Consider the following 22,918-nt stretch of genomic DNA (forward strand, 5'->3'; position numbering starts at 1 on the left):
CACTAGTCCCTGGAACTGGCCTAGTGAATCCCCTTCCCTTAGGAAGAAAAACCAACACATATGTGCACAAAAATTATCTGGGGGGGTGCTGCCCCCTACACAACTTCTGCCCTGTCCGGTGTGAGCCTGGTACATGGCGGTTCCCCTGCCATGGGCTCTCTCCTCCCCATTATGGCCATCTGTCTGAGATGCCGTAGGTACATTGAGATAGGGTTGGATGGCCTTCAAAGTCTAGGCTGTACTATCAAAGCAAAGCGAGCAATGGCTTTTCCTCTGGTGTAAGTTTCCTTGCACACGTCAGATCAACCGTCAGAGAAAGAGCCTTACTTGATCCTGCTCCCCACCCCCTTCCTCGTTATAGTTGAGGATGTTCTCTCGAATGTCCTCCAAGTCATCGTGGCAGGTGGTGACGTGGTAAACTCCTCCGTTCATGCTTTTGTGGCTTTTCCACCGAGTCCACAGGAAGACCCCGCTGAGCAGAACTGGGTGAGAAAGCGAAGAGCATTTGTTTAGAAACCAGGGCCAAACGCACCATTAAAAAGGAGAACTTCGAGAGTTAGGACTTCGTGCGCTGGAAGGTCGCCACATCTGAAATATCCCAGAAACCACCCTCCTCTGCCATGTCACCTTTGAAATAGACTCACATGGAGGGTGCAACATTTAAACACCAGTTCAAGTTTGTCCAGAAACTACTTTGTCTCAGGCTAACAGACCCAATCCCTGCTCTCAAACAAGCACCACCTCAGTAATCCTACCAAAGCCAATGGGATTCTGCTGATTTAAGCGTGCACAGATTCAGAACTTTAAGTAGACAATCCAATAAGTGCAGCTAGTTTTAGCAGGGACTTAGCTCTACTTTTGATTTATTGCTATTAATAAAAGTAAATCAGTCAGAAGGTGAGTAATAGCCAGAGGAGGGGTGCAGCAGCAGCAACGACAGCAGCAGCTAAGCACCCACATTTGGCCTGCAAGCCCAGGAATGCTAATTTGGATGAGCATCCCATGAAGTGAGTGCACTTAGAGCTAAATATACGTAGGGCTGTATTATTAAAGACCAGCATGGATTCAAGAGTGATTGAGTTTAAAAACTAACTGGTGGCACAGAGGATTGCTAGATGCATCTGGGTACATTATCTCACACCTTCAATCCCTCTTGGTTAAAATAGGAATAATAACAGCCTACCTTGTAACGTTTGTCACTGAAGGGTGAATAACATGACGATTACAAAGCACTTTGCACTCTCAAAGTGCTACTATGCAGATGACAGACAATGCAAATGGTGAAAAACAACTCATGACAAGTCCATAAAAGCCATCTCTGCTGGACATGATAGCAGCAGCCCATCTGATCTTGTATCGTCCTTGTGGCGGCAAAGCCTTGTCCAAACAGGAGAGATGCATCAGGGAGGAGGGAGGAAAGAATGGAGTCAGTGGGGAGGGTCAGTGTCCATGCCAGCAGTTCCTACACAGGTTGGCAGCAGCCACTGTGCAACTTCCACCTTCACCTCCAATGTGATGTGAGTCTTCAAAGCAATGCCTGCTCATAGGAAAGCCCAACCCAATGTTTTTTTTCTCCCCCGAGAAAGATCACAAGAATGAGACCTCCATGTGATTGGGTGTCCTTGTGCAGTGCCCAGCTAATGCCCTGCAGAGGGAAGACTCTATGAACCTGGAACTAAGGGTACTACATCAGACAATAGATCCATCGGATTCAGTCTTGTCTACAGTGGCTTAGCTCATATATAACACGAACCTATGGTTTGTTAAACTTTGGTTATGGAGGAATCCTGCCCAACTGATTATCTATGGTTGGTTTACTGCCAGCCATAGTTTATTGTTGGCTCACAAACCTTGCTTTGTTTTAACTATGGCTTGATGCTCCTCCCACCCACCAATTCACCTAATCCTGCTCATGGTCATCCTTCTTTCTCCTGCTTGCATTCCAGATGTTAATCTGGATTCAACCTTGATGCTGAAAGTTGAAACTGTCCACTGTTGGGGCATGTGGTAAATCCAAACCCTATCGATGCACATTTACCAGGGGGAGGGAGCCCCATTGAATACAGTGGGTCTTACTTCTGAGTAAACATGTAATACACAAAATGAGGAACAGTCTATGGAACAAACAACAATGAAAATGAATGGAAGAGATGAACAGGACATAGACAAAGAGGCACATGACACATTTTTATTAGAAAAAATATATATTCAGGCACAGGGTTTGTTTGCTTTTTCTTAACTATGCGACTCCTCTCACATACTTGAATTGAAATTTACATTCTGGCAATCCAGAGTATACTATAACAAAGGTGACTGGTGTGTGTTCTCTAAGGCTAAAGAATGCAAGATGCCCTTCATGCAATTAGAAATTAAAATTACAGAGCAGGGAAGGGTAATTCAAATCCTGGTGGAGAGAGCAGGAGGGCTTTTGCTCCGCTATAGTCCTGACCTGGACTGGGGGCCCTACCACCACACCCACTGCCGCCTGCCATTTGCTTTGAAAGATTAGCCCCCATTCCCCATGCAAGGGGAGCTTTTACTCAAATAGCCTCCCCCCAATCTGGACCAGAACCACAGCAGCAGGCAAAAAGGGTAACACCCCTACCCGGTCTGCCAGGTTACCAAACCACACTGGGCTCTATTTCTTTAAAATTGCCATGCAATTGCTAATTGAGTGCAATGGTAATCTCCCCAAGTTTTAACATCCAGTGGTTACTGAAACAAAAAGCACCCCTTTGTTCGCAGGACATTCTTATGATTCTCAGACTGCAAGACTGATAGTGATCGAAAATATACGGCGTCCAAAACTGGAGCCCACTACTATGACCCTGTGTTGCATCCTGATTCTGAGATACACACATTTGGAAAAGAAATGGCCTGAATAAAACATGCTCTTTGCCACTTCAGGAGAGCCTACAAAATGCCATTTTTACCACCCCACAGCAACCATCAAGGGTACTAAAAACAGCAGACAAAGGTGGCCTGTAAACAGAGCCACGTACTCACAGAGCCCTAGCCCAGTTTCAAGAGTATTTAACTGACCCAGCCATGTCCCCCAAGGAGAGGATTTGGCTTCAATCTCCTGTTCCCAGCACAAAAGGAGGCCTTTTCTCACTACAAAGAAATAAACCTCTTTGTGAAAAAGAGAAATATCATGCTGGATGTAAGCTCCGCTTCTTCCAAAATGCTTTCATTCTTGTATTCCAAATACACAATTCTCAGAGGAGCAACTCCTCTTGTAACTGCCTGTCAGAAAGCGCCACTGGATGAAAGTGTTACATCCAGAAGCCAGCTTCAATGTGCATCAAAGTCAATGGAAGCTTACATTGAACCGTCATAAACAAGCTTTATCAGAGAAGAGCCTATCAGCACACTAAGGCTGCAGCAGCTGTGAGCGATATTTAACACTGTCCCAAGCACACCTTTTCTGCCTCCTGTTGCACAGCATGGGGGCGCGTTCTCCCCAAACCCAATTACAGCACAATGTGGCCTCATGGAAACACGGGGCTTAAACTTCAGAGCAGAAATGCTTTCCATCTGCTACCAGTTCCCTTGTTTTCCTACAGAGCAGAGGTTCCCCACAGTTCGGGAAAGTAATTCTGACCTAGTTACAAATACCTGATGTCCCGTGTTTGCATGGCAAATATATTCATGCATTGGAAATTCAAAAATGCTAAAATATGAGTGACAGCAAACAAACAAACAGCAGCAAAAAAGAGGAAGCAATTACTTTTCCAAGTAGCTGCAATTTCATGAGGATGACTTCAAAAGAGCCCTGGGCAAAGACGTGAGATTAGGGAAGAGTTTTCGCTGCAGAAGGAAAGCGCAATTTAGCAGAAACTTCCCGTGTCGCGATGCGGGATTTCAGGAGGCAGTTTTGCATTAACCAAGACTGTAAATGTGGACTAACGCTCTGACCTCAGATGCTTCACCTGGGGCTTTTAAGATACAAACCACCTAACCTGACTCATCATTTCCTTGGCAGCAGGGCTGTCTCTATCAGTGATCCAGTTGACAGAGCACTAGTTTTGGAGCCAGGAATCCTAGATGTGACTATCACCCTCCGCCATGAGCTAAGGCCCACCTTTGCAGAATGAGAAGAACAGTAATGAATCCCACGGGGTTCTTGTTGGGATGAACAAGATTGTAAAAGCACTTTGCAAATTTGAAGGTGCTGTGTGCCATAGCAAGTAACAACGATAACAGACTCAACGTAAACAATTGCATAATAATAAATATATATAAATAAAACGGGGGACATCGTTGGACATTGGCTGGGAAATCTGTTTCATGTTGCACTGCACCCTAGGAAACACACCTCCCTGAACCACTCAGCTTAAATGGCTTTATAAAAGGGGTGCAGACAAATTTATGAATGATTCATCTATAAACGGCTATTGTCCATGACAGCTAAAGAGCATGTTGCTGATTACCAGTTGCTCGGGGGGGGGGCAGGGCAACAGAGGAAGCTGCCTTATACCGAATCAAACCCTCGGTCCATCCAGCTCAATACTATTGACACCAACTAGCAGTGCGTCTCCAGGATTTCTGAGGGGGGGGGATCTCTCTCCCAGACCTGCCTGGAGATGCCACTGGGCATTCTACCTGGGATCTTCTGCATGCAAAGCAGATTCTCTGTACTGAGCCAGGACCCTTCTACTTGTGGTCTTCAAGTCTGGCTTGTGAGCTTCCTGGAAGCATCAGGTTGGCAAGTCTGGGAACCAGGATGCTAGACTAGATAAATCTTTGGACCATTTCCAGCTGGGGTTTTTTTCTTAAAGCAGCAACATCTAAGGCCTAAGAAATGCACACTTTCCATCACCAGACCCTTCATCAAGACTCTCCCTGCCAGAAGGAAGAGCCAGGGTCTGCAAATGATCCGGCTGCCAGTGCAAGGAGATGCACTGTGTCCTCCCTGAGGCTAACACACCTTGTCCTCCCTGGCCATGGGACATATCTGAGAGCAGAAATTCTCCTCTGCGCTCTCCACGGAGCAGCAGCTGAGACAGCCATGCTACCAGCAGCAGCAACACAGAACACCAGGAGGAAGAAGCACATTTGCGATCATCACCATCGCCAATACCCCAAGCCTTTAAAAGCCATCGCTGCCTTTTGAAAGAACCTCATTATCATGTTATTATGGGTATCTTTTCACTCACTGTCAGCCACTATAGAAGCCTGTTCTTAAGAGAGCAAAGCAGAATGTCAACGTCATAATGTTCATTTCCCCTTTGTCCCTTCTGAGCCAGTTCTCAGCAATGGAATGTCGAAGCAAGAACAGAATGGAAAAGATGAGAAGGACCTTTCCCAGGGATGAGTCAAATAAAGATGCAGATGAAACTGGAAAGGAATGTCTTTGATGATGATGATGATGATGATGATGGGCCAGAGAAAGTGAAGGACAAGACAGTGAAGGCATCATCCAGTGGGCGTCTTCACAACTAGCCGGCATGGCGAGCATCCAGAGCAGCACAGAAGGCGGCTTATGGTTCATTACCAAAGGTAGTACAAGATGTAGTTGCCGTAACTACCTAGTAGGGCCAGGAAGCAAATGCAGATGGCAAACATGGAGCTGAAGCTCAGCCCAGCGTCTTTGTGGAAGATGGCTAGTGTGATTTCACAGTTGCGGCCGGAGTAGCCGTCGGGGCAGTGGCATCGGAACTTGCTTGCCGACTGGGAGATGCAGGTGCCAAAGTTACAGGGCCTCTGAGCACATGCCGTGTAAACACAGTGCCGGCCGGTGACGTTCTCCACCAACATGTGTCCTGGAGGGCAGCTGGAAAGACACAGAAGGCAAATCAAACTCCTTGGCATTAACCTCGCTGCTGGCCCAAGCAAAGCTCCAGGGTGCCGCAATCCAGATTAATTTCACACCCTCATTTCAGCTTCAGTAGGAGCCAGTTCCAATGTAGTGAAATTTGCTCACAGATGATCCTCTTGAGCTGGATTCCTGGAATGGGCCCAGTTCACAGGACCGCATTCCAGCAATGTTTACTGGGTGGGGGAGGGTTTTTTTTTAAAAAAAAAACAAACTCCCCAAATGCAGAAAGTGTCTCGTAGCACCTTAAAAACTAATGGATTTATCCTGGCATGTTTTTGCAAATCAAGAGACCACTTCATCAGATGCCTCAGATGGACAGCGTATAGCACTTGTGCAACAATGGGGACGATCCAATTTGAAAGTGGGAGTAAAAAATGAATGAAGGAACCCTAAAAGCAGTTGCGAAAAACATGGAGCTCAATCAAATGCCAGTCATCAGGCGCATGCTTGAAAATCCCCAGTTTTGCAGCCCCAGAGTAACAGAAGAAGGTATAGTGCCCCCCCATTCTGCGCTCAAGTTGGAGGATGCCTGGGAGCAGCACATCAAAAAGCACAAGGGGCTACTGCTCAAATAATATTTAGCACTTCCCACCAAATATGAGGGGTTTCTGTTCAAGCCCTAGACGGGCAGGCCGCTCCCGCCTTCTGATTTCACCAAGGGGGATTTGTTACCTGCACTCATGCATCATCCACAAGTCAATGCAGATGAATTGCTGGCTGCAGGGATTGCTCTTGCAAGCTTCGGAAAGGCAGCCTTTTCTCACTCCTTGGGCACTCAGCACAAGCTCCTTAGGGTAAGAATCTAGAGGTAGCCTGTAGTTATTGAATCTGACATCCTTCATGCATCCTAAGGCAAAATACAAAACAGACTTGATGTGGAAAGCTCTTGATCAAGAGCTATTTTTGAAAGAGATGTCGCAGCACTGTAAGGCCGAGTTATGTGCTACGTTTAACAACAGGCTGAAGCCGGAGAAGTTGAGATGCAGGTCAGATCCCACCTACCCAACCCCTTCTGGGTCACAGAACTGCATTGCAAAATCGGGAGAAGTGCAAATTTCGGAGGATGGCCGTGCTTTGGTTTGAATAGTTTTGGAATGTGCAACTAATTAGGTCGATTCACATTAAAATGCGAACTGAACTGGATTTCTCCATCCCTCTACTTGAAGAACGTTGTTGGGACACACAAATGTAAGGGGAGCCTGTTGGATCAGGCTAACGGAATATCATGGGTGCTAACCAACAGGCAGCCTTCCCAATAAGCTCTTCAACCTCCAAGGGCCACCATTCCACAAACCTGCCAACCTGGGTTTCTGGCATTCCCACCAGGGAAAAATACACTTTTGTTCAGAGCAAAACAGGGGTGCTATCATTCTACATTTACCTTCCCGCCTCCCCTAGTTTCCACAAGGTATTCACTAGCTAAGATTCCACAGAATAAAAAGTTAAAATAACCAGAAGCTGGGTGGGAAACTGTCACCTTAAGTCTCTTCATTCCTTTTAAATCCTCCAGCTCCGAAGCCGTGCAGAAATAACAAAAGCAAGAGCAACGGATGCAAAATGCTAACACAAAAGCATTGTGAGCACTGCTCCATTGCGGGCTCATAGCTCTTTTAATAGCTAAGTCCCCGTGATGGACAGTTATCCAAGATAACAGGCAGGCTTCTTTTTACCTTGGAAACTGCTGCTCTGATTGACAGGGTATGTGTTGCCAACCACCAAGCTGTTGGGATCAATTATGATCTCTTTGTAGGCGCCGGCTGCCTTCAGGATTTCTCTCTTCCCGCCTCCTCCATCCAGGCGAAGAATGAACTCGTTCTCATTTCTCTCCAGGGAAACGTGATGCCACTCTCCATTATCCACTTGGTAGGAGGGGAGGCTCACCGCAGCCGCTCCATCTCCCAGGTTGTAAGACACTGCTAAGAACCCCTGGACCACCTTGCAGAAATCCAGGAATTGGTGTCAATCATTATTATTATTATTATTATTATTATTATTATTATTATTATTATTTTGCATGCAGTACGATAAGGCTCTGGGTAATTCTGAAGAAGAGAGCAAGGGCAGGGGGAACAACTCTACAGATTAAACTACTGTGTGTGTTGCACATCTGCAAACCCAGAATCAAGCTAGAGAGCTCCCATTCCTTTCTCGTGATGAGTTCAATGGGATGATCTTCCCGCAGGGTTGACATTGCATTCTTATAGCACGTTATTGTATAATGTGAGTTGACTAGGAAACACACACAAAGCACTAAAGGTTCATTTATTTCTTGCAAGGATAGGGAGCCTGTTTCGGGGGGGGGGGCAGATGTTTTCTGGACTGGCAGATGCGTTTTCTTTTGATAGGGTTTCCCAACCCCTTTACATTTAGTGTAACTGCTTTTAAGCTAGCCATTTAGCAGAGTCATATTCAATAAAAATAACAGCAGTAGCAGCAGTTGTGCAGTCACATGAAAGCATGGAGGATTCACAAACTGATGGCATCAGCAGAGGATTTTGAGCATCAAGAATTCAGCTAAATTGGAAGGAGGGATTTAAAATGCATTATATCACTGTGACACCAGATGGCGCAATAGAGTTCAATCCTTCGGCAACATGATTTCCCATTATGAGTTTTACAACGTGTTTTCCTGAATTTTTTTTTGATGTGTCTAGATCCAGCCCAAATGTCTAAGAATGTGAACTACTTAGACATTCTGCAAATTTGCAGTTAAAATACACATCTTCTTGAAAATTCAATTTGTTGCCTGGACAACGTACACTGACCAAGCAGTGCCTAGACATATGGTTCATTCGCCAATCCCTTCTTGAGTAATAATTTCCAGAGGAGTAGCCATGTTCATCTGCTGCAGTAAAAGCAACAAGGAGTCTTAAAAGGTAAAGGTACCCCTGCCCGTACAGGCCAGTATTGACAGACTAGGGTTGTGCGCCCATCTCACTTAAGAGGCCGGAGACACTTCCGGGTCATGTGGCCAGCGTGACAAAGCCACATCTGGCGAGCCAGTGCAGCATACGGAAACGCCGTTTACCTTCCTGCCATTAAGCGGTCCCTATTTATCTACTTGCACCCGGAGGTGCTTTCGAACTGCTAGGTTGGCAGGTGCTGGGACCGAGCAACGGGAGCGCACCCCGCCGCGGGGATTCGAACCGCCGACCTTTCGATCGGCAAGCCCTAGGCGCTGAGGCTTTTACCCACAGCGCCACCCGCGTTCCACAAGGAGCCTTACAGTATCTTAAAGAAAAACAAAGCTTAATATAATGATATATGTATTAGTCTTTAAGGTGCTACAAGATTCTTTGTTGGTTTTCTACCTAATTTAAACTATTTCCATGTGTACATACTCCAACATCACTTGGAGACTATGTAGGTTGACTACACATTGTGCAAAAAAACCAAAAAAAAACCTGTTCATGCTATCAATTTGAGCATATTCTCCGTGCCTTCCCAGGAATGTTGTATAGTCAGTAGTGTTTACACACACACCTCACTAAATAAATGTAAATATTCTCGCTCTACAAGTAACTACAGCTGAAGTCTAGGGAACAGTGTCAGTGATGCCCTCCTCTTGCTTGAGTTCACTTATATTTTTCTGCAAAATAGGACAGTCAAAACAGCTACCAAAAATGTCCCCTCATTCTCAGAAGCCCTGCACCACTGCATCAAACCATCATTTACTAGCAGAGCGTGCAGAGGGGAGACCATCCAAATTATTCCATTAATGAGATAGTCACCTAAACCACAGTGCTCATTATACAGGGATGAACTTTCCAATATCAGCAGAGGGAGCACAGAGTGTATTAGAATAATTTGATAGTTCCACTGACTGAGGACCAGTTCATATTGGCTACGTTCAGGCATCAAGATAAACTGTGCTTTAACACCATGAAAACAAGTCTTGGGCACCCCCTCCTCACCCCAGCCTTGGCCATGAGGAGTTGGGAAGCGTTTGTTGCTGAGTCTGATTGACCTCAGCTTAGCATTCCATTTGAATCCTACAATGTGGTTAACCTTAATGATGGTTTGTTAAAACTTTTATCATCCGTGGTTTGAAGCTGGAGTCTTTCAAGCAAATCATAGCTAAGAGTAAACCCATTTATCATATGTTAAATCACAGAATGCCGCACTTAATAAAAAAAAAAGGGAAGTAGAAGCTTTCAAAACCATCATGACCATGCCAGAGTAGAGTGGTGAACGTATGAGAGCTTGATGCTCATCTTTGTTCATTCCTATGACAACAAACCATGGTGCATCATGACATCTGAATACAGCTGCTCTCAATTTCCTCAACATAGGTTTTGTACACAGGTACAAGATTGTATGAAGACAGTCTATCTGGAACAAGACTACTATACATGCCAAGGGGTAGCAGTCCATCCCTATAATCATAGGTGATGAGTAAAAAAAAAAAAAATCTTCAGCTACGGAAACGTCTGCTTCTCCCCACCACCTTTATGGACGGGTTGACACTAACACTTCCTCATAAGATGGCAAACCAGCTTTAGGAATTTAAGTGTCCATTGGCCCTAAGGATTGATAATGAGGACTCTACTGTACTTTAGAAACCATAGCAATTTCTATAAATTCACGTTTTATGGAACAGTATGGCTGTTCTGAATTTCTCTAGAAAGGAGTGTGTGGAAACGGAAAAATCAAGGGCACAGGTGGATTCTAAAGCAAGAAAGATGAGCACACTGAATCAGGAGAGAGACCTTTTCCATCTATGGCTCGCTGGTTCAGAAGAGAATTAACTCTGAACTGACATTGACCATCACTCCTCATTTACCTGCAGGGTGATGTGTTCATCCTTGTTGCGGGAAGACATGCTCAGGATGATACCGTTGGGCTCTCGCATCCTTATCATGGCATCTGCTACTGTTCTACGGGCAGGTATGGAGAAGGGAAGCTGATAGCATATGTGACTCCCAGGCCCAAATGAAGATTCTTCAGCAGCTGGAAGAATTGGGGAAGGAAAAGTGCTTTCTTATACACACACATAAACGGAAAGGTACTTGCATATATATAGATATAAATATATATACATACATACACAGCATTCACAATGGAAAATGGGACCCTGAAGTATATCACTAAAAGACTTATCAGCATTACATATTAAGTTCAGACTTATAATTGGGGATTAGCCTGGTTGTCTGCAGCAAGCAAAAACAGCCTCTAGCTAAACAGGCACAGTGTTATGGCCACTGCATGAGAGCTGCTCCAAGAAAACCACACAGAGAAAAAACTCAGAGTGCCCAGGCAGTAAAGAAAGTAAGTGGTCTCACCAGGTTCCAAAATCTCAGTTAAGAACATGCCCACTGTCACAGCCAGTGGGCTCCTAGGGTTGAGAGAAGTCATAGTCCAGCAGCATAAAGGTAAAGGGTAAAGGGACCCCTGAACGTTAGGTCCAGTTGTGGCCAACTCTGGGGTTGCGGTGCTCATCTCACTTTATTGGCCGAGGGAGCCAGCGTACAGTTTCCGGGTCATGTGGCCAGCATGACTAAGCTGCTTCTGGCGAACCAGAGCAGCGCACGGAAATGCTGTTTACCTTCCCGCCGGAGTGGTACCCATTTATCTACTTGCACTTTGACATGCTTTCGAACTGCTAGGTTGGCAGGAGCAGGGACCGAGCAACGGGAGCTCACCCCGTCGCAGGGATTCGAACCGCCGACCTTCTGATCGGCAAGCCCTAGGCTCTGTGGTTTAACCTACAGGGCGACCCGCGTCCAGCAGCATATGGAGGACCAAAAGTTTCCCGCCCAATTTTAACCATGGCTCATGGTGGCCAGTCATAATGCCTAACCATGGTGACGGGAGTATGGTGTGAAGGATTGGGGGCAGTGCAGGACCTTGTAGGACCCTAGAGTCCCTTTCCCTAGTCAATGGCCATTGTTGTATCAGCTACAGGGAAACCCAGCTGCATGCACTGCAAAACATACACTGCGCTATCCGAACAATGCATGAAGATGACTTCACCTTTGTCACATTTGGAGCCATAGTAACCTGGCAGGCAGTGGCAGGTAAACGAGTCCCACTCGCCAAGGCATTGCCCATGGAGGCCACAGGGAGAGGAGCCCATCTTTTCACAGCTGCCGTCTGTCCAGGTGCAGCCAGGAGAACTATTCAGAGACTCCGCTGGAGACTCAAGGTCATACACCTTTAAACAAAAAAGGAAAAAGCATCAAGGCTGCTTGCAAAAGGAGGAACTTTGAAATGGACTTCTGGCTTCCCGCCTTCCCAGGAAAATACAACTTCCCTGCATTTTGAACACACTAGCTACCAAATCCCTAGTGTCACAAGTACTATATGTAGTTACAGCCTCTAAAAGAGGGGTGGCAAACCCTTTTGGCTGCAAGAGCAACACTGATGGTCAGGCAACCCTCAGGCCACACAAACACACACACCAGATATACAGTCTCACATGCTTTATCTCCTTGCATGTGCAGTGACTGAACTCGGGTAACCACTTTTACAAAATATATGATACGAGTGACAGCACTATCTGCTAGCGTCTCCTCAAGCTTGCTCCCCACCTTTTCTTGAGCAAGCAAGCAGTCAATCAAACAAAGCGGGTTTTGTTTGTTGGCAGGCAATAATGAGCAGTTGTGTTAAGCAGTGGTAAGAACTTCCAAAAGTTTAAAAAGTTAAAAAGATATTTTTAAGCCTTGGAATAAAGTTTAAAACCTGTGTAGATAAATGCCGAGGACGCCGGAGAGGCAGGTATTGGATTCCCTTTGAAGCTGATTTACGATTCTTAGCTCCTCCAGGAATAAAAGAACACCAAAAATAGCCTTGCCCCCAGTGAATTAGATAGCCGCTCAACCAGCGACAGCACTATCACTTATGAAAAACAAACAAACGCCAATGAAACAATTACCGTATTTTTTACTCTATAAGACTCACTTTTTCCCTCCTAAAAAGTAAGGGGAAATGTGTGTGCGTCTTATGGAGCGAATGCAGGCTGCGCAACTATCCCAGAAGCCAGAACAGCAAGAGGGATTGCTGCTTTCACTGCGCAACGATCCCTCTTGCTTTTCTGGCTTCTGAGATTCAGAATAATTTTTTTCTTGTTTTCCTCCTCCAAAAACTAGGTGCGTCTTGTGGTCTGGTGCATCTTATAGAGCGAAAAATACGGTAAACAGCCTAGGTAGCTCAGTCAGGAATGACCTTTCCCCCAGTCTCACATGCAATCAAACACTCACACCTACATGTGCAACGTACACACTGAAGCACACATGCGTGCACACACGTGCGGACACACGAAATTAGTTTTTCCAGTCTTCCCACCCCACCACTGGGGGCTGAAAATGCTTCCTTCTACTCTGCATAGAAGGACCCCTAAATTTTGTCCCATAGATCAAGGGCAGGGTGCCAGCTTGGCATGCAGAAGACTCCAGATTCAATTACTGGCGGCATCACCAATTCAAAGGTTCAAGTAGCAGGTATGGGGAAAGTCGCCTCCAACTCTAAAATTCTATTTTTCTATGATTCTGCACATGCAACAGAGGGAAGTGGTGTAGAGAGAAGTGAGGGGCAGATGAGGCTCATCAATCTGGGGAGGTAGCCAATCTAGGAGAAGGAAACCTCTGATCCTAGACCTCTGCTGCCTTGTGGGAGAAGAAAAGGCTAAGAAGTGAACTCCAGAGGGGAGTCCCTAAGGCAGTTGGATGGCACCTTGTACACCTCCTTCCAGCAACTCCTGCAGCCAAGCTGGTGCCAAATGTATCGGTCTGCTTTCCTTTGGACCACATCAGTGAGACTGAGAGTGGGGTCTTGTCATCTGGGCAGCCCAGGAGCTCCATGCTCACTGCCCAGGCTTGCACCCTGGGGAGGTCACTTTGGTGCTGCTAACACAGCAGCTTGATTCCCCCCACCCTCGCCAGAGGTGCACTCCATTTTCTCTTGAGATGGATGCCAGTGATGCCACTTACGTGAGTGTCCAAAACAAGACTCCGGATACAGCCGGTAAAATGTTTGTGCCTCAACTGGGGGTATGAATATGGAACTGATTCTTTCACTCCGCCCAACTGCAGGACCTGGTTCATATTCAAGTACCTTCAAAACACAGATGAGCTAAATAAGAGATGAATGTTAGTATTATCATGCCACTAAATATACACAGACAATAGCACAGAGTGGGTACACCAAGGACCAGGTTGTTGTTGTTGTTGTTGTTTTAAATGCTCCCCAAATAATGGAAGCTGTTATTCCTATTGCAAGGAAATAACTCCCCTGAGTCAAAAGCATCTTGCCGTCAGAAGGAGTTAACTGATAACCATAGCAGGAAAGACATTGCAAATGTGTTCAGTAATTGACGAATATGTTGCGTCTCTACATTGAAAAAAGCAGCAGCATAGCCTGGTCCTATGCTTGTTTATTCAGAACTCGATAAGCATCCCTTTCTTCCCTCTAACAGAGAGTAGGGATTTGTGTGCCATTCCAAGGAAATCAGCACAAAAGCCACCGTGGGGTGCGCATGATCCAAATGAGCACATTCACATCCCTCACAGGTGCTTAAGAAGTAATGCAGCCTTCCCCTTCCCTTGCCTGATGACAAGGAAAGTTACCTTTGGGCAGGTAAGGGGGAAACAGAAGGGGCAGCAGCTACAAGTGCCTTTTCCCACTTATGTGGATGCTACCAGAACCTGAAGCCACATCTTCCTTTGCAGTATTGTTTCATTCTATTGTTCCTGCTGAAGAGGCCCTCCTATCTCAGAGGGACAGCATGTGCAGCATCACCTTCTTCCCGGGGAGGAAGGGTGCGGGCTTAGAGACCTCTCCAGCAACAAAGTGCTGATACAGCCACCACCACCGCTGCCTTCCCCCTGCCCTAAGGTAGACTGTCGGGGAGCTCTGGTGCAGGAGAAAGGAGACATAGCAGTGACTTCGCAGGATGAGGGTGAACCCAGCCCTATCTGCCCTGCTGTAATCAGGTGTGTGGTTCATACAAGAGCCCCACTGGATCCGGCCAATAGTTCAGCATCCTGTTCTCACAGCAACCATCTGGATGCCTGTGGAAACCTGCAACCTGGACAAGAGAACTCTCCCCTCTTTTGGCTTCCAGCAACTGGTATTGAGAAGCACTGCTGCCTCTGGTTGTGGAAGCAAAGCATAGTCATCATGGCTAGTAGCCATCAATAGCCCTCTTCTGGGAATTCAAGGAACAGTGCTGCTCTTCACAAGCCCTCCCTCCTGAATGTCTGCAGCTTCCCTACACAGAATGGCATCGCCCTGTGCTCCTAGGGGCTTATTTCCAAGTTCACCTGCACAGGATGGCGGTCAAGTAACCTGAAACTGCACAAAATCCAGTAGGGCTCCATGTGCACAGGAAGGATTAAATCTACAGAAGCACCTGTAAATGATTTTAGTGAAGTGATTCAGTGAACCTCTGCCTTCATCTTGACAAGTACTTTTATAGATATAAAGATAAAGACATAGATATTCCAATTTTGGAAAGTAATGTAAAGAGACTACCTTCTTGACTGTGGAAGAAAGGCCACAACCTCACAGTTTGTTCGGTCTTCGGTCGACAACCATTTTCCTACCCCTTCTATCTCTGACACAACTGCAGCTCCACAGTGATCCACGGTGAATCGAACATCCTGTGCCAAGGGGGGGAAAGAAATGGAAAGAAAATTGAAAGATTCTCATGTGCAGCCTCAGGCTCTTCGAAGATGAAACTGGAAAACGAGACGTAACAGGAGGAAATGAAAATAAAAGCGACAAGCCTACAGAACGTCAACACTTAGCAATAGCCACAGAATCCAGATATAGATATACCGATTGCAGTTGGGCATCCTTCACACTCAGGATGGTTAAGAGCCTGCAGAATTAGGCCAAAGGGGATCCATCTAGCTCGGTCAGGGGCATCATCTTGGGCCAGTCACTTCCTCTCAGCTTTACCTACCTCATAGGATTGTTGTGAGGATTTTTGAAAAGGCAGGAGGAATAACCATTTACACTGCCCTGAGTTCCTAGGAACAAAATTGGGATATAAATGTAGCAAGAGCTGTTCAGCAGTGGAACGGACTCCCTCGGAAGGTGGTGGACTCTCCTTCACTGGAAGTTTATAAACGGAGGTTGGATGGCCACTGGTCAAGGATACTTTAGTTGTGATTCCTGTATTGCACATGGTTGGACTAGATGGCCCTTGGGATCCTTTCCAACTCTACAAGTCTATGAGTCTAAAATAATTATAATAATTCCAATATTCGCAATGTACTCCAAGTCTGCATAAATCCATTAAAATAATTTCTGGCTGCGTTAATGGGTTTCTCCATTCTTCCTTTTCTTTCCTGGTGCATTCCTTGTATAAACCAGGAGCCCCCAAACGCATCAGGTGCTGCAGGGGCAACTCACCTGCCGGCTGCTTCTCACTTCGAGACGGTGCCACCTTTTGTCTGTGAGGTTCACATAACTCGGCAGGTGCAGTTCCACAGTGCCCAGGCCATGGTTGACTTTCAGCACTGGAGTCCCGCCGGAAAGCTCTATGATGAATGAGAAAGAAAAGCGCAGAGTTGGACTGGGACCCATGATGGCCGTGGGACGGAAGCAAGGAGGCAGTTTGCGTTGACTCTAAGCCCCTGAATCAGGGCCAAAATGTGTCACTTGCAGTTGCAAGAACCTTTCTTGTAAGAAATAGTAAATCTGGGATTCCTTCTCTTCCCTTCCTTCTGTGTCCTGTTCCCTTCCAAAACACGACAGGGGCTGCTACTTGTGAGTAAAAGCTAGATCTTATTCAGATCTTATTCTATCCTTATTCAGGCTCAGCAGAAAGCACAGAGTCCAGAAGTCATGATTCCAAACTCCCGATTAAAATCCCTCTCTCCAAGCTGCTGTGAGACACAGGAGGGAGACTGAGGTCCTCCCCTACCAGCTGTAGAGGCTTATAGCACAATCCAAAAACCTAGAAGTAAGTCAGACTGAATTCAATGAGGCTTACTCTCAAGATAAGGGGGGAGTTAGGATTGCAGGGTTGTTCACAATTCTGCCTCCCACCCATTTGGATGGTCAACACTGCCACTTGTGAGACAACAACTATAATATGAGAGACGGGGGCAATATAAAACATTCCATCACACCCTACATACTTCAACTTAGGGTGTGACCAGATTGCTGCTATTTTTAGGGTGGGGTTCAATCACATACAAGCAAATTCAGGTTTCACAAGAACAGAATCATAGAACTGCGTAGAATCGGAAGGGACCCCAACCCCCCTGAAAACCTGCCCACAGCTATTCCTGGGTTGCCTCAAACCATCAACTTCTGGTTAACAGCCAGATGCACTGACCCACTGCTCCACAGGAGGTGCTTTTATGGATAGCTGGTTGGGTGGTCTTACCCCCCCAAAAGATCAGCCTTCTTTCAACAAAGGAAGTGACTGAAGCAACTGAAAGTGCGAGGAAAACGCTTGCTTTCATGCAACATCATCTAACCTCCCTGCAAATACATCCCAGCTCATTAAATATAGCCAACATCATCTAACATCCCTGCAACCAAACCAGGATGAATTCTCAATAAACGGGGCATCTGGAAGCACCCTAACAATACTATGAAAAGAAAAGGGAAAGTGACTATAGTTTTCATTCAATCTTCCCCTTCCCAAAAATAGATTTGCTATTTCCACCAAGCCATGTGAAAATAACATGAAGAAGTAAGGCTTCATTAATCATGCAATAACCTGCCTCAAAATAATTTGAAATACTCAAAGCAATAGATGCTTCCCAGTGGGATCTTTTTGACAGAAGGTCTGCTTCGTTTTCCCTTTGATGACTTCAACTCAAGAGATGAGCCAGAAGCCACACTCAGAAAGCACTAAAAACACCCATCGCTACATCATTCAGTGGCCCTGCTCGCATGTCACAGTGAACCAGTTACCGTGAACTCGGGAGATTGCTTCCGCTTCGCTTCTCCCCTAACACAAACAGGGAGAATAAACCACATTGCTCATAGATACAGCAGAACTGGGAGTTGCGGTTTGTTTCACTCAAACAAACCATGACCAAGAAGCACCATCATGGTTAGTTTGAAGCAAAACAAATTCCAATCCCCAGGTTGGATGCAACGCTCAGTCAGGGTTCATGGTTTGTTGTGCCCGGTTTTGTTTGGGGAGGAGCCAACTGGGAGCCTTTTGCACATTAACAGCAAACCATTCAGTATGGCTTGCCATGATGTGCAAATGCAACCGTTGTCTTTTTTTAAAGGACTGGTGTACCATTAGGGAACATAAGCAGCCCTGCTAAAGTGCATGTGCTAAACATGTACAGATTTGTCATGCCACCCCCACCCCCAAAAAATCTGTATCTCATACCAAAGGAACAGTGGCCTGGCTCACATATCCCAGTAAACCATAGTTAAAATAAGCTAAGGTTTAATGTCAACAAGCAGCATTGTGGTGCTGGGGCTGCCTTTTGCAATAAAAAGGTACCCAAAGGCATATAAAATCCCTATTTTAGCTTAAAATGTGTACAAATGTGCATTTCAAATTAAAATGTGTGTTTTAGGGTAAGACGCGTAACAAAAAAGAGATTATTTTCTGCCGTTCAAAAAAAAAATCACAGAAAAGTGTGGAAAGAGGAGAGAATAGACCTGGAACATGTGGAAATCTGACATGGACTGGAACTGGACTCTTCCATCCATGCCTGCTTCTATGGCACAGTACAGCAGTACCTTGGTTCTCGAAAATCAAGGCACAGCTTCCGATTGGCTGCAGGGGCTTACTGCACTCAATTGGAAGCCACGTTGGACGTTCGGCTTCCCAAAAAAGTTCACAAACTGGAACACTTACTTTCAGGTTTGCAGCGTTCAGGAGCCGATTTGTTCGGGAGCCAAGTCATTCAAGTACCAAGGTATCACTGTATACAACATTCATGGCTAACAAATGTGCATTTTTATACTATTTTGTCTGTGGGGGATTTAAATGTGGTTCAGCTCTTCAAAAACAATCCAAGATACTGCCTAGCAACACTTCATCATTATCAAGTAAAACACCTGTCCTTAAATACCTTAAATAACCTCCCAGGCGGCAAAGAATTGCACCCTCTTTTTATATTAGTTTGTTATGGGCATGTATTTTGCTAGAAGAGCTGCAAATTCCATATGTGTTTGTGTGGGCGTGTTGGCAAAGAAGCAGGGGGGGGGAAATTGTGCTCCTGCTGGGGACAGCAGGGGTGGCGATGCATACAAAATTGTGGAAAGGTGCCTTCCTCTGTTCAACTTTCCCTGCTTTTTTAAGCAGACACCATTTTTGGCCAGGAACATGTAGTAAGGTAAGGAAAATGGGGCAGGCACACAATCTAGGAATCTGTCCTCCTCTCCAGGGAAATATATATTATTGGGCAGCCTATATAAATGTAATAGGACGCGGGTGGCGCTGTGGGTTAAACCACAGAGCCTAGGGCTTGCCGATCAGAAGGTGGACGGTTCAAATCCCTGCAACGGGGTGAACTCCCATTGCTCGGTCCCTGCTCCTGCCAACCTAGCTGTTCGAAAGCACAAAAGTGCAAGTAGATAAATAGGTACTGCTCCGGCGGGAAGGTAAACGGTGTTTCCATGCACTGCTCTGGTTCGCCAGAAGCGGCTTAGTCCTGCTGGCCACATGACCCGGAAGCTGTACGCTGGCTCCCTCGGCCAATAAAGCGAAATGAGTGCCGCAACCCCAGAGTCGTCCGCGACTGGACCTAATGGTCAGGGGTCCCTTTACCTTTACCTATATAAATGTAGTTAATAAATAAAAAAAATCTTGACAGCTTACCATCATACCTGCCTGTCTGAATGAACTAAATAGCTGTGATAAACAGATGAGCAACAGATTGTCGCGATGATCTCCCCGCAACCCCTGTAATTGTGTGCTTCTGTGGGCAATGTGAGGTTCCACCAATCAAATGCAAATACCTATTGCAATGAAATTTTCTGAGTTCCCAGGTCCCGAATCTGACAGGGGGCCATTGTATAGCAAAAGCCCATCTGGAACATCGGTAATAAACTCGAGGGAGAGGGAGCTCTCAAAGCAAGGTCTGATGGGGCGGAACCAGGCATAGCCATTTCCATGGAAACTGTGCTTTGTCTGCTGGCAATCTGGTCCATGAAACAAAGCAGAACAATGGCACCTGAAACAAACAAAAGCAAAAGAGTCAACTTTTATTTATAAAGCATTCATTATTACTATTCACACGTACATGGCACTTTGCAAAGAATGACGAGGCAGGTCCCTGCCCCGAGGGACTTACAATCTAAAAACAGACACAAGGAAGACAACAGAGGAAGGAGAGAGGGAAGGAGGGCAGAGAGGACTGAAGGCTTAAAGAACAAGGCTTTGTATCATTTTATATAATTTATTAACAATAATACAGTAATTTCCCTTCCGTCTCAGTCACAGCAGCCACTATGGAGAAATTATCTTAGCACCTTAGATTTAAGTATACCCTGCGGGTGTGAGCTTAATCTGAAATGTAAAAGGTTCCCCAGCTTTGTTCTGATGCCATGTGGATGGACTGCATACAAGACTGAACATCACAGACATGCATTTGTCTCGGAAGGCAAGACTTAGGCAAGACTTAGGCAATCGTTAGGCAATTGTTTTAAAAATGTTCAATAAAGTTAAAGAAAGAAAGACAAGAAAAGAAAACAATGACCTCTTAAAAGGTCCATGCATTCCCCCCTCCCTTTTTAACACAGTAGTTTTATCGCTTGACTTCTTACAAGAGGAAAACAAGAGGGATGGGGAATGTGCGAAACAGAGTCTTTTCTCACCTGTAACCATTCAGCATGTCAATGCAAGTTCCTCCATTGAAACAGGGGTTGTGAGAGTAGGAGCTACATGACCGGTGGACTCTCTCTCTAGCTGCACAGGTGCAGACGGCGCTGACGCTGGTTGTTATGGAGACAAGTGACACACTTCCGGTGTCCATCACTGTGGGGATGTCACTCACCGTGATGTAGTTCACGCACCCGCTGCTGCCGCTGCAGTCTGTCCTGTGGCATTCATCCACATCAACCTGAGAAACGTTCACTCCTAAAGCCAGCTGGATCTAAAGGGACAAACAGCCGCCACACTGCTTAGCAAAAAGGGCTTCCCAATCCTCCCAGTCATTTTCCGCGTCTACAGCATAAACTTTTGTGGTCACTGAACACATGTCCTCATCGTTCTGATTGCAACACTTAAGAATCGTAGATTTGTAGAGCTGGAAGGGGCCCATCCACCCAATGTCCTGCAGAGCAGGAGATGCAGCTAAAGAAGCCCTGGCAGATGGTCACCTGACCCCTGCTTTAAAACCTCCAGTGAAGGAAAATCTGCCATCTTCCAGAGGGAGTGTATTCCACTGCCTAATGGCTCTTACTGTCAGAAAGTTCTTCCAAAGGTTTAGTCAGAATCTCCTTTCTTGCAATTTGAATCTAATGAAATATTTTAATTTAGTCAACTATGTAACAGGCTTATGTTACAAAACGAATATGGATTTTGAATTTGATGTTTGTAATTCTTTTTTGGTCTTGGAATAAAGTTTTAAAAAAGAAAGAATCTAATGGTAATAACAACAACAACAATAATATTTATACCATCTGGCTGGGTTTCCCCAGCCACTCTGGGCAGCTCCCAACAGAATATTAAAAACACAATAAAACATCAAACAATAAAAACTTCCCTAAACAGGGTTGCCTTCTAAAAATCAGATAGTTGTTTATTTCCTTGACATCTGATGGGAGGGCGTTCCACAGGCAGGCGCCACTACCGAGAAGGCCCTCTGCCTGGTTCCCTGTAATCTTACTTCTCGCAGCGAGGGAACCACCAGAAGGCCCTCGGCGCTGGACCACAGTGTCAGGGCAGAACAATGAGGGTGGAGATACTCCTTCAGGTATACTGGGTTGAGTCTGTTTCAGGCTTTAAAGGTCAGCACCAACACTTTGAATTGTGCTCAGAAACATACTGGGAGCCAATGTAGGTCTTTCAGGACCAGTGTTATATGGTCCCAGTCATCAGTTTAGCTGCCACGTTCTGGATAAGTTGTAGTTTCTGGGTCACCTTCAAAGGTAGCCCCACATAGAGCACACTGCAGTAGTCCAAGTGAGAGTTACCCAGGGCATGCACCACTCTGATGAAACAGTCTGTGGGCAGGTAGGGTCTTAGCTGCATACCAGAGGCCTCCCCTCCGGAGCAGCAAAAAAACCAAGCTGGTTCCATCTTCCATGTGACTTTTGGAAAGGCCACAGATGTAGTAGAGCACATGCCGAAAAGCCCTGGCATCTCCACTCCCATCAACCCCAGCCAGCACAACGGCCAGGGGCCAGGGGTGTTGGGAGCTGTTCTCTAACAATGTCTGGAGGGCTGTAAGCTTCCAATCCCTACATGGACTAATTGTCTGAGCTGGAACAAGGCAGCTTCCCACTCTTAAAGATACGTTTGCTCCATCCACAAGCCTTTCTCCCCGTGACAGTCCACTGGGTTGCGATACATTTCCTCTGGAGTCAATGGGATTCTGTCTTGCGCCCTGAAAGGACCTGCATGTCAGCCAACATCACATCAGCCCAGACGGCAGACGGGTTGCAGCCTCACCTTGCTTTTGAAGGCAGCTACCTGTCCCAGCAGTTTCTCTGGCCTGTAATAGGAGGAGCCATTTTGAACCGCAAATCTCACGTCAGTCTGTCTCCCATCTATATTTGTCACACTGAAAACAACGATGTCCTCAAGGCGGACCGAGAAGATGCCTGCCAGAAGATCCTTAAACTTGTCGTGCCTGCTCTCCTCAGGCTCGTCCTTCCTTATGAACTCTTCTGCAGTCATGTCTGATAGGGAGATGGGTGGTTTAAAAACAAAACCAGCTTATCGGTCAAAGAGTCTCAGGACATGCAGTTAACTACTTCATATATGTTTATTTGAGACACACACACACCTGTTCCCATTTCTAAGCAGTGCACACAATCCTCAGAAAACAGGACAATAAAAGGAGATGGGTGGTTTAAAAACAAAACCAGCTTATCGGTCAAAGAGTCTCAGGACATGCAGTTAACTACTTCATATATGTTTATTTGAGACACACACACACACCTGTTCCCATTTCTAAGCAGTGCACACAATCCTCAGAAAACAGGACAATAAAAGAACAA

At 45.9% G+C, this 22,918-nt stretch overlaps 1 protein-coding gene across 2 annotated transcripts in view; it reads right to left on the bottom strand.

The window, feature by feature from the left end:
- The window catches only part of LOC308592160 (neural-cadherin-like), a 113,504-nt gene that overhangs the window by 11,693 nt on the left and 78,893 nt on the right, over positions 1-22,918 (bottom strand). Inside the window, exons 21-32 of one of the 2 annotated variants that reach the window (XM_081203450.1) lie at positions 22,368-22,597; positions 20,570-20,847; positions 19,712-19,926; positions 16,178-16,305; positions 15,293-15,420; positions 13,750-13,873; positions 11,795-11,975; positions 10,605-10,771; positions 7,492-7,756; positions 6,494-6,668; positions 5,532-5,776; positions 328-482 (exon numbers count right to left, since the gene is read on the bottom strand). In XM_081203450.1, the coding sequence (XP_081059576.1) occupies positions 328-482; positions 5,532-5,776; positions 6,494-6,668; positions 7,492-7,756; positions 10,605-10,771; positions 11,795-11,975; positions 13,750-13,873; positions 15,293-15,420; positions 16,178-16,305; positions 19,712-19,926; positions 20,570-20,847; positions 22,368-22,597 (2,291 nt within the window). Of the gene's footprint in view, positions 1-327; positions 483-5,531; positions 5,777-6,493; positions 6,669-7,491; positions 7,757-10,604; positions 10,772-11,794; positions 11,976-13,749; positions 13,892-15,292; positions 15,421-16,177; positions 16,306-19,711; positions 19,927-20,569; positions 20,848-22,367; positions 22,598-22,918 lie in introns of those variants that run through there. The other variant, XM_081203451.1, reaches the window with a different exon arrangement.

The sequence above is a fragment of the Podarcis bocagei genome, assembly GCF_964188305.1.
Source record: "Podarcis bocagei genome assembly, chromosome: 7".
NCBI lineage: Eukaryota > Metazoa > Chordata > Lepidosauria > Squamata > Lacertidae > Podarcis > Podarcis bocagei.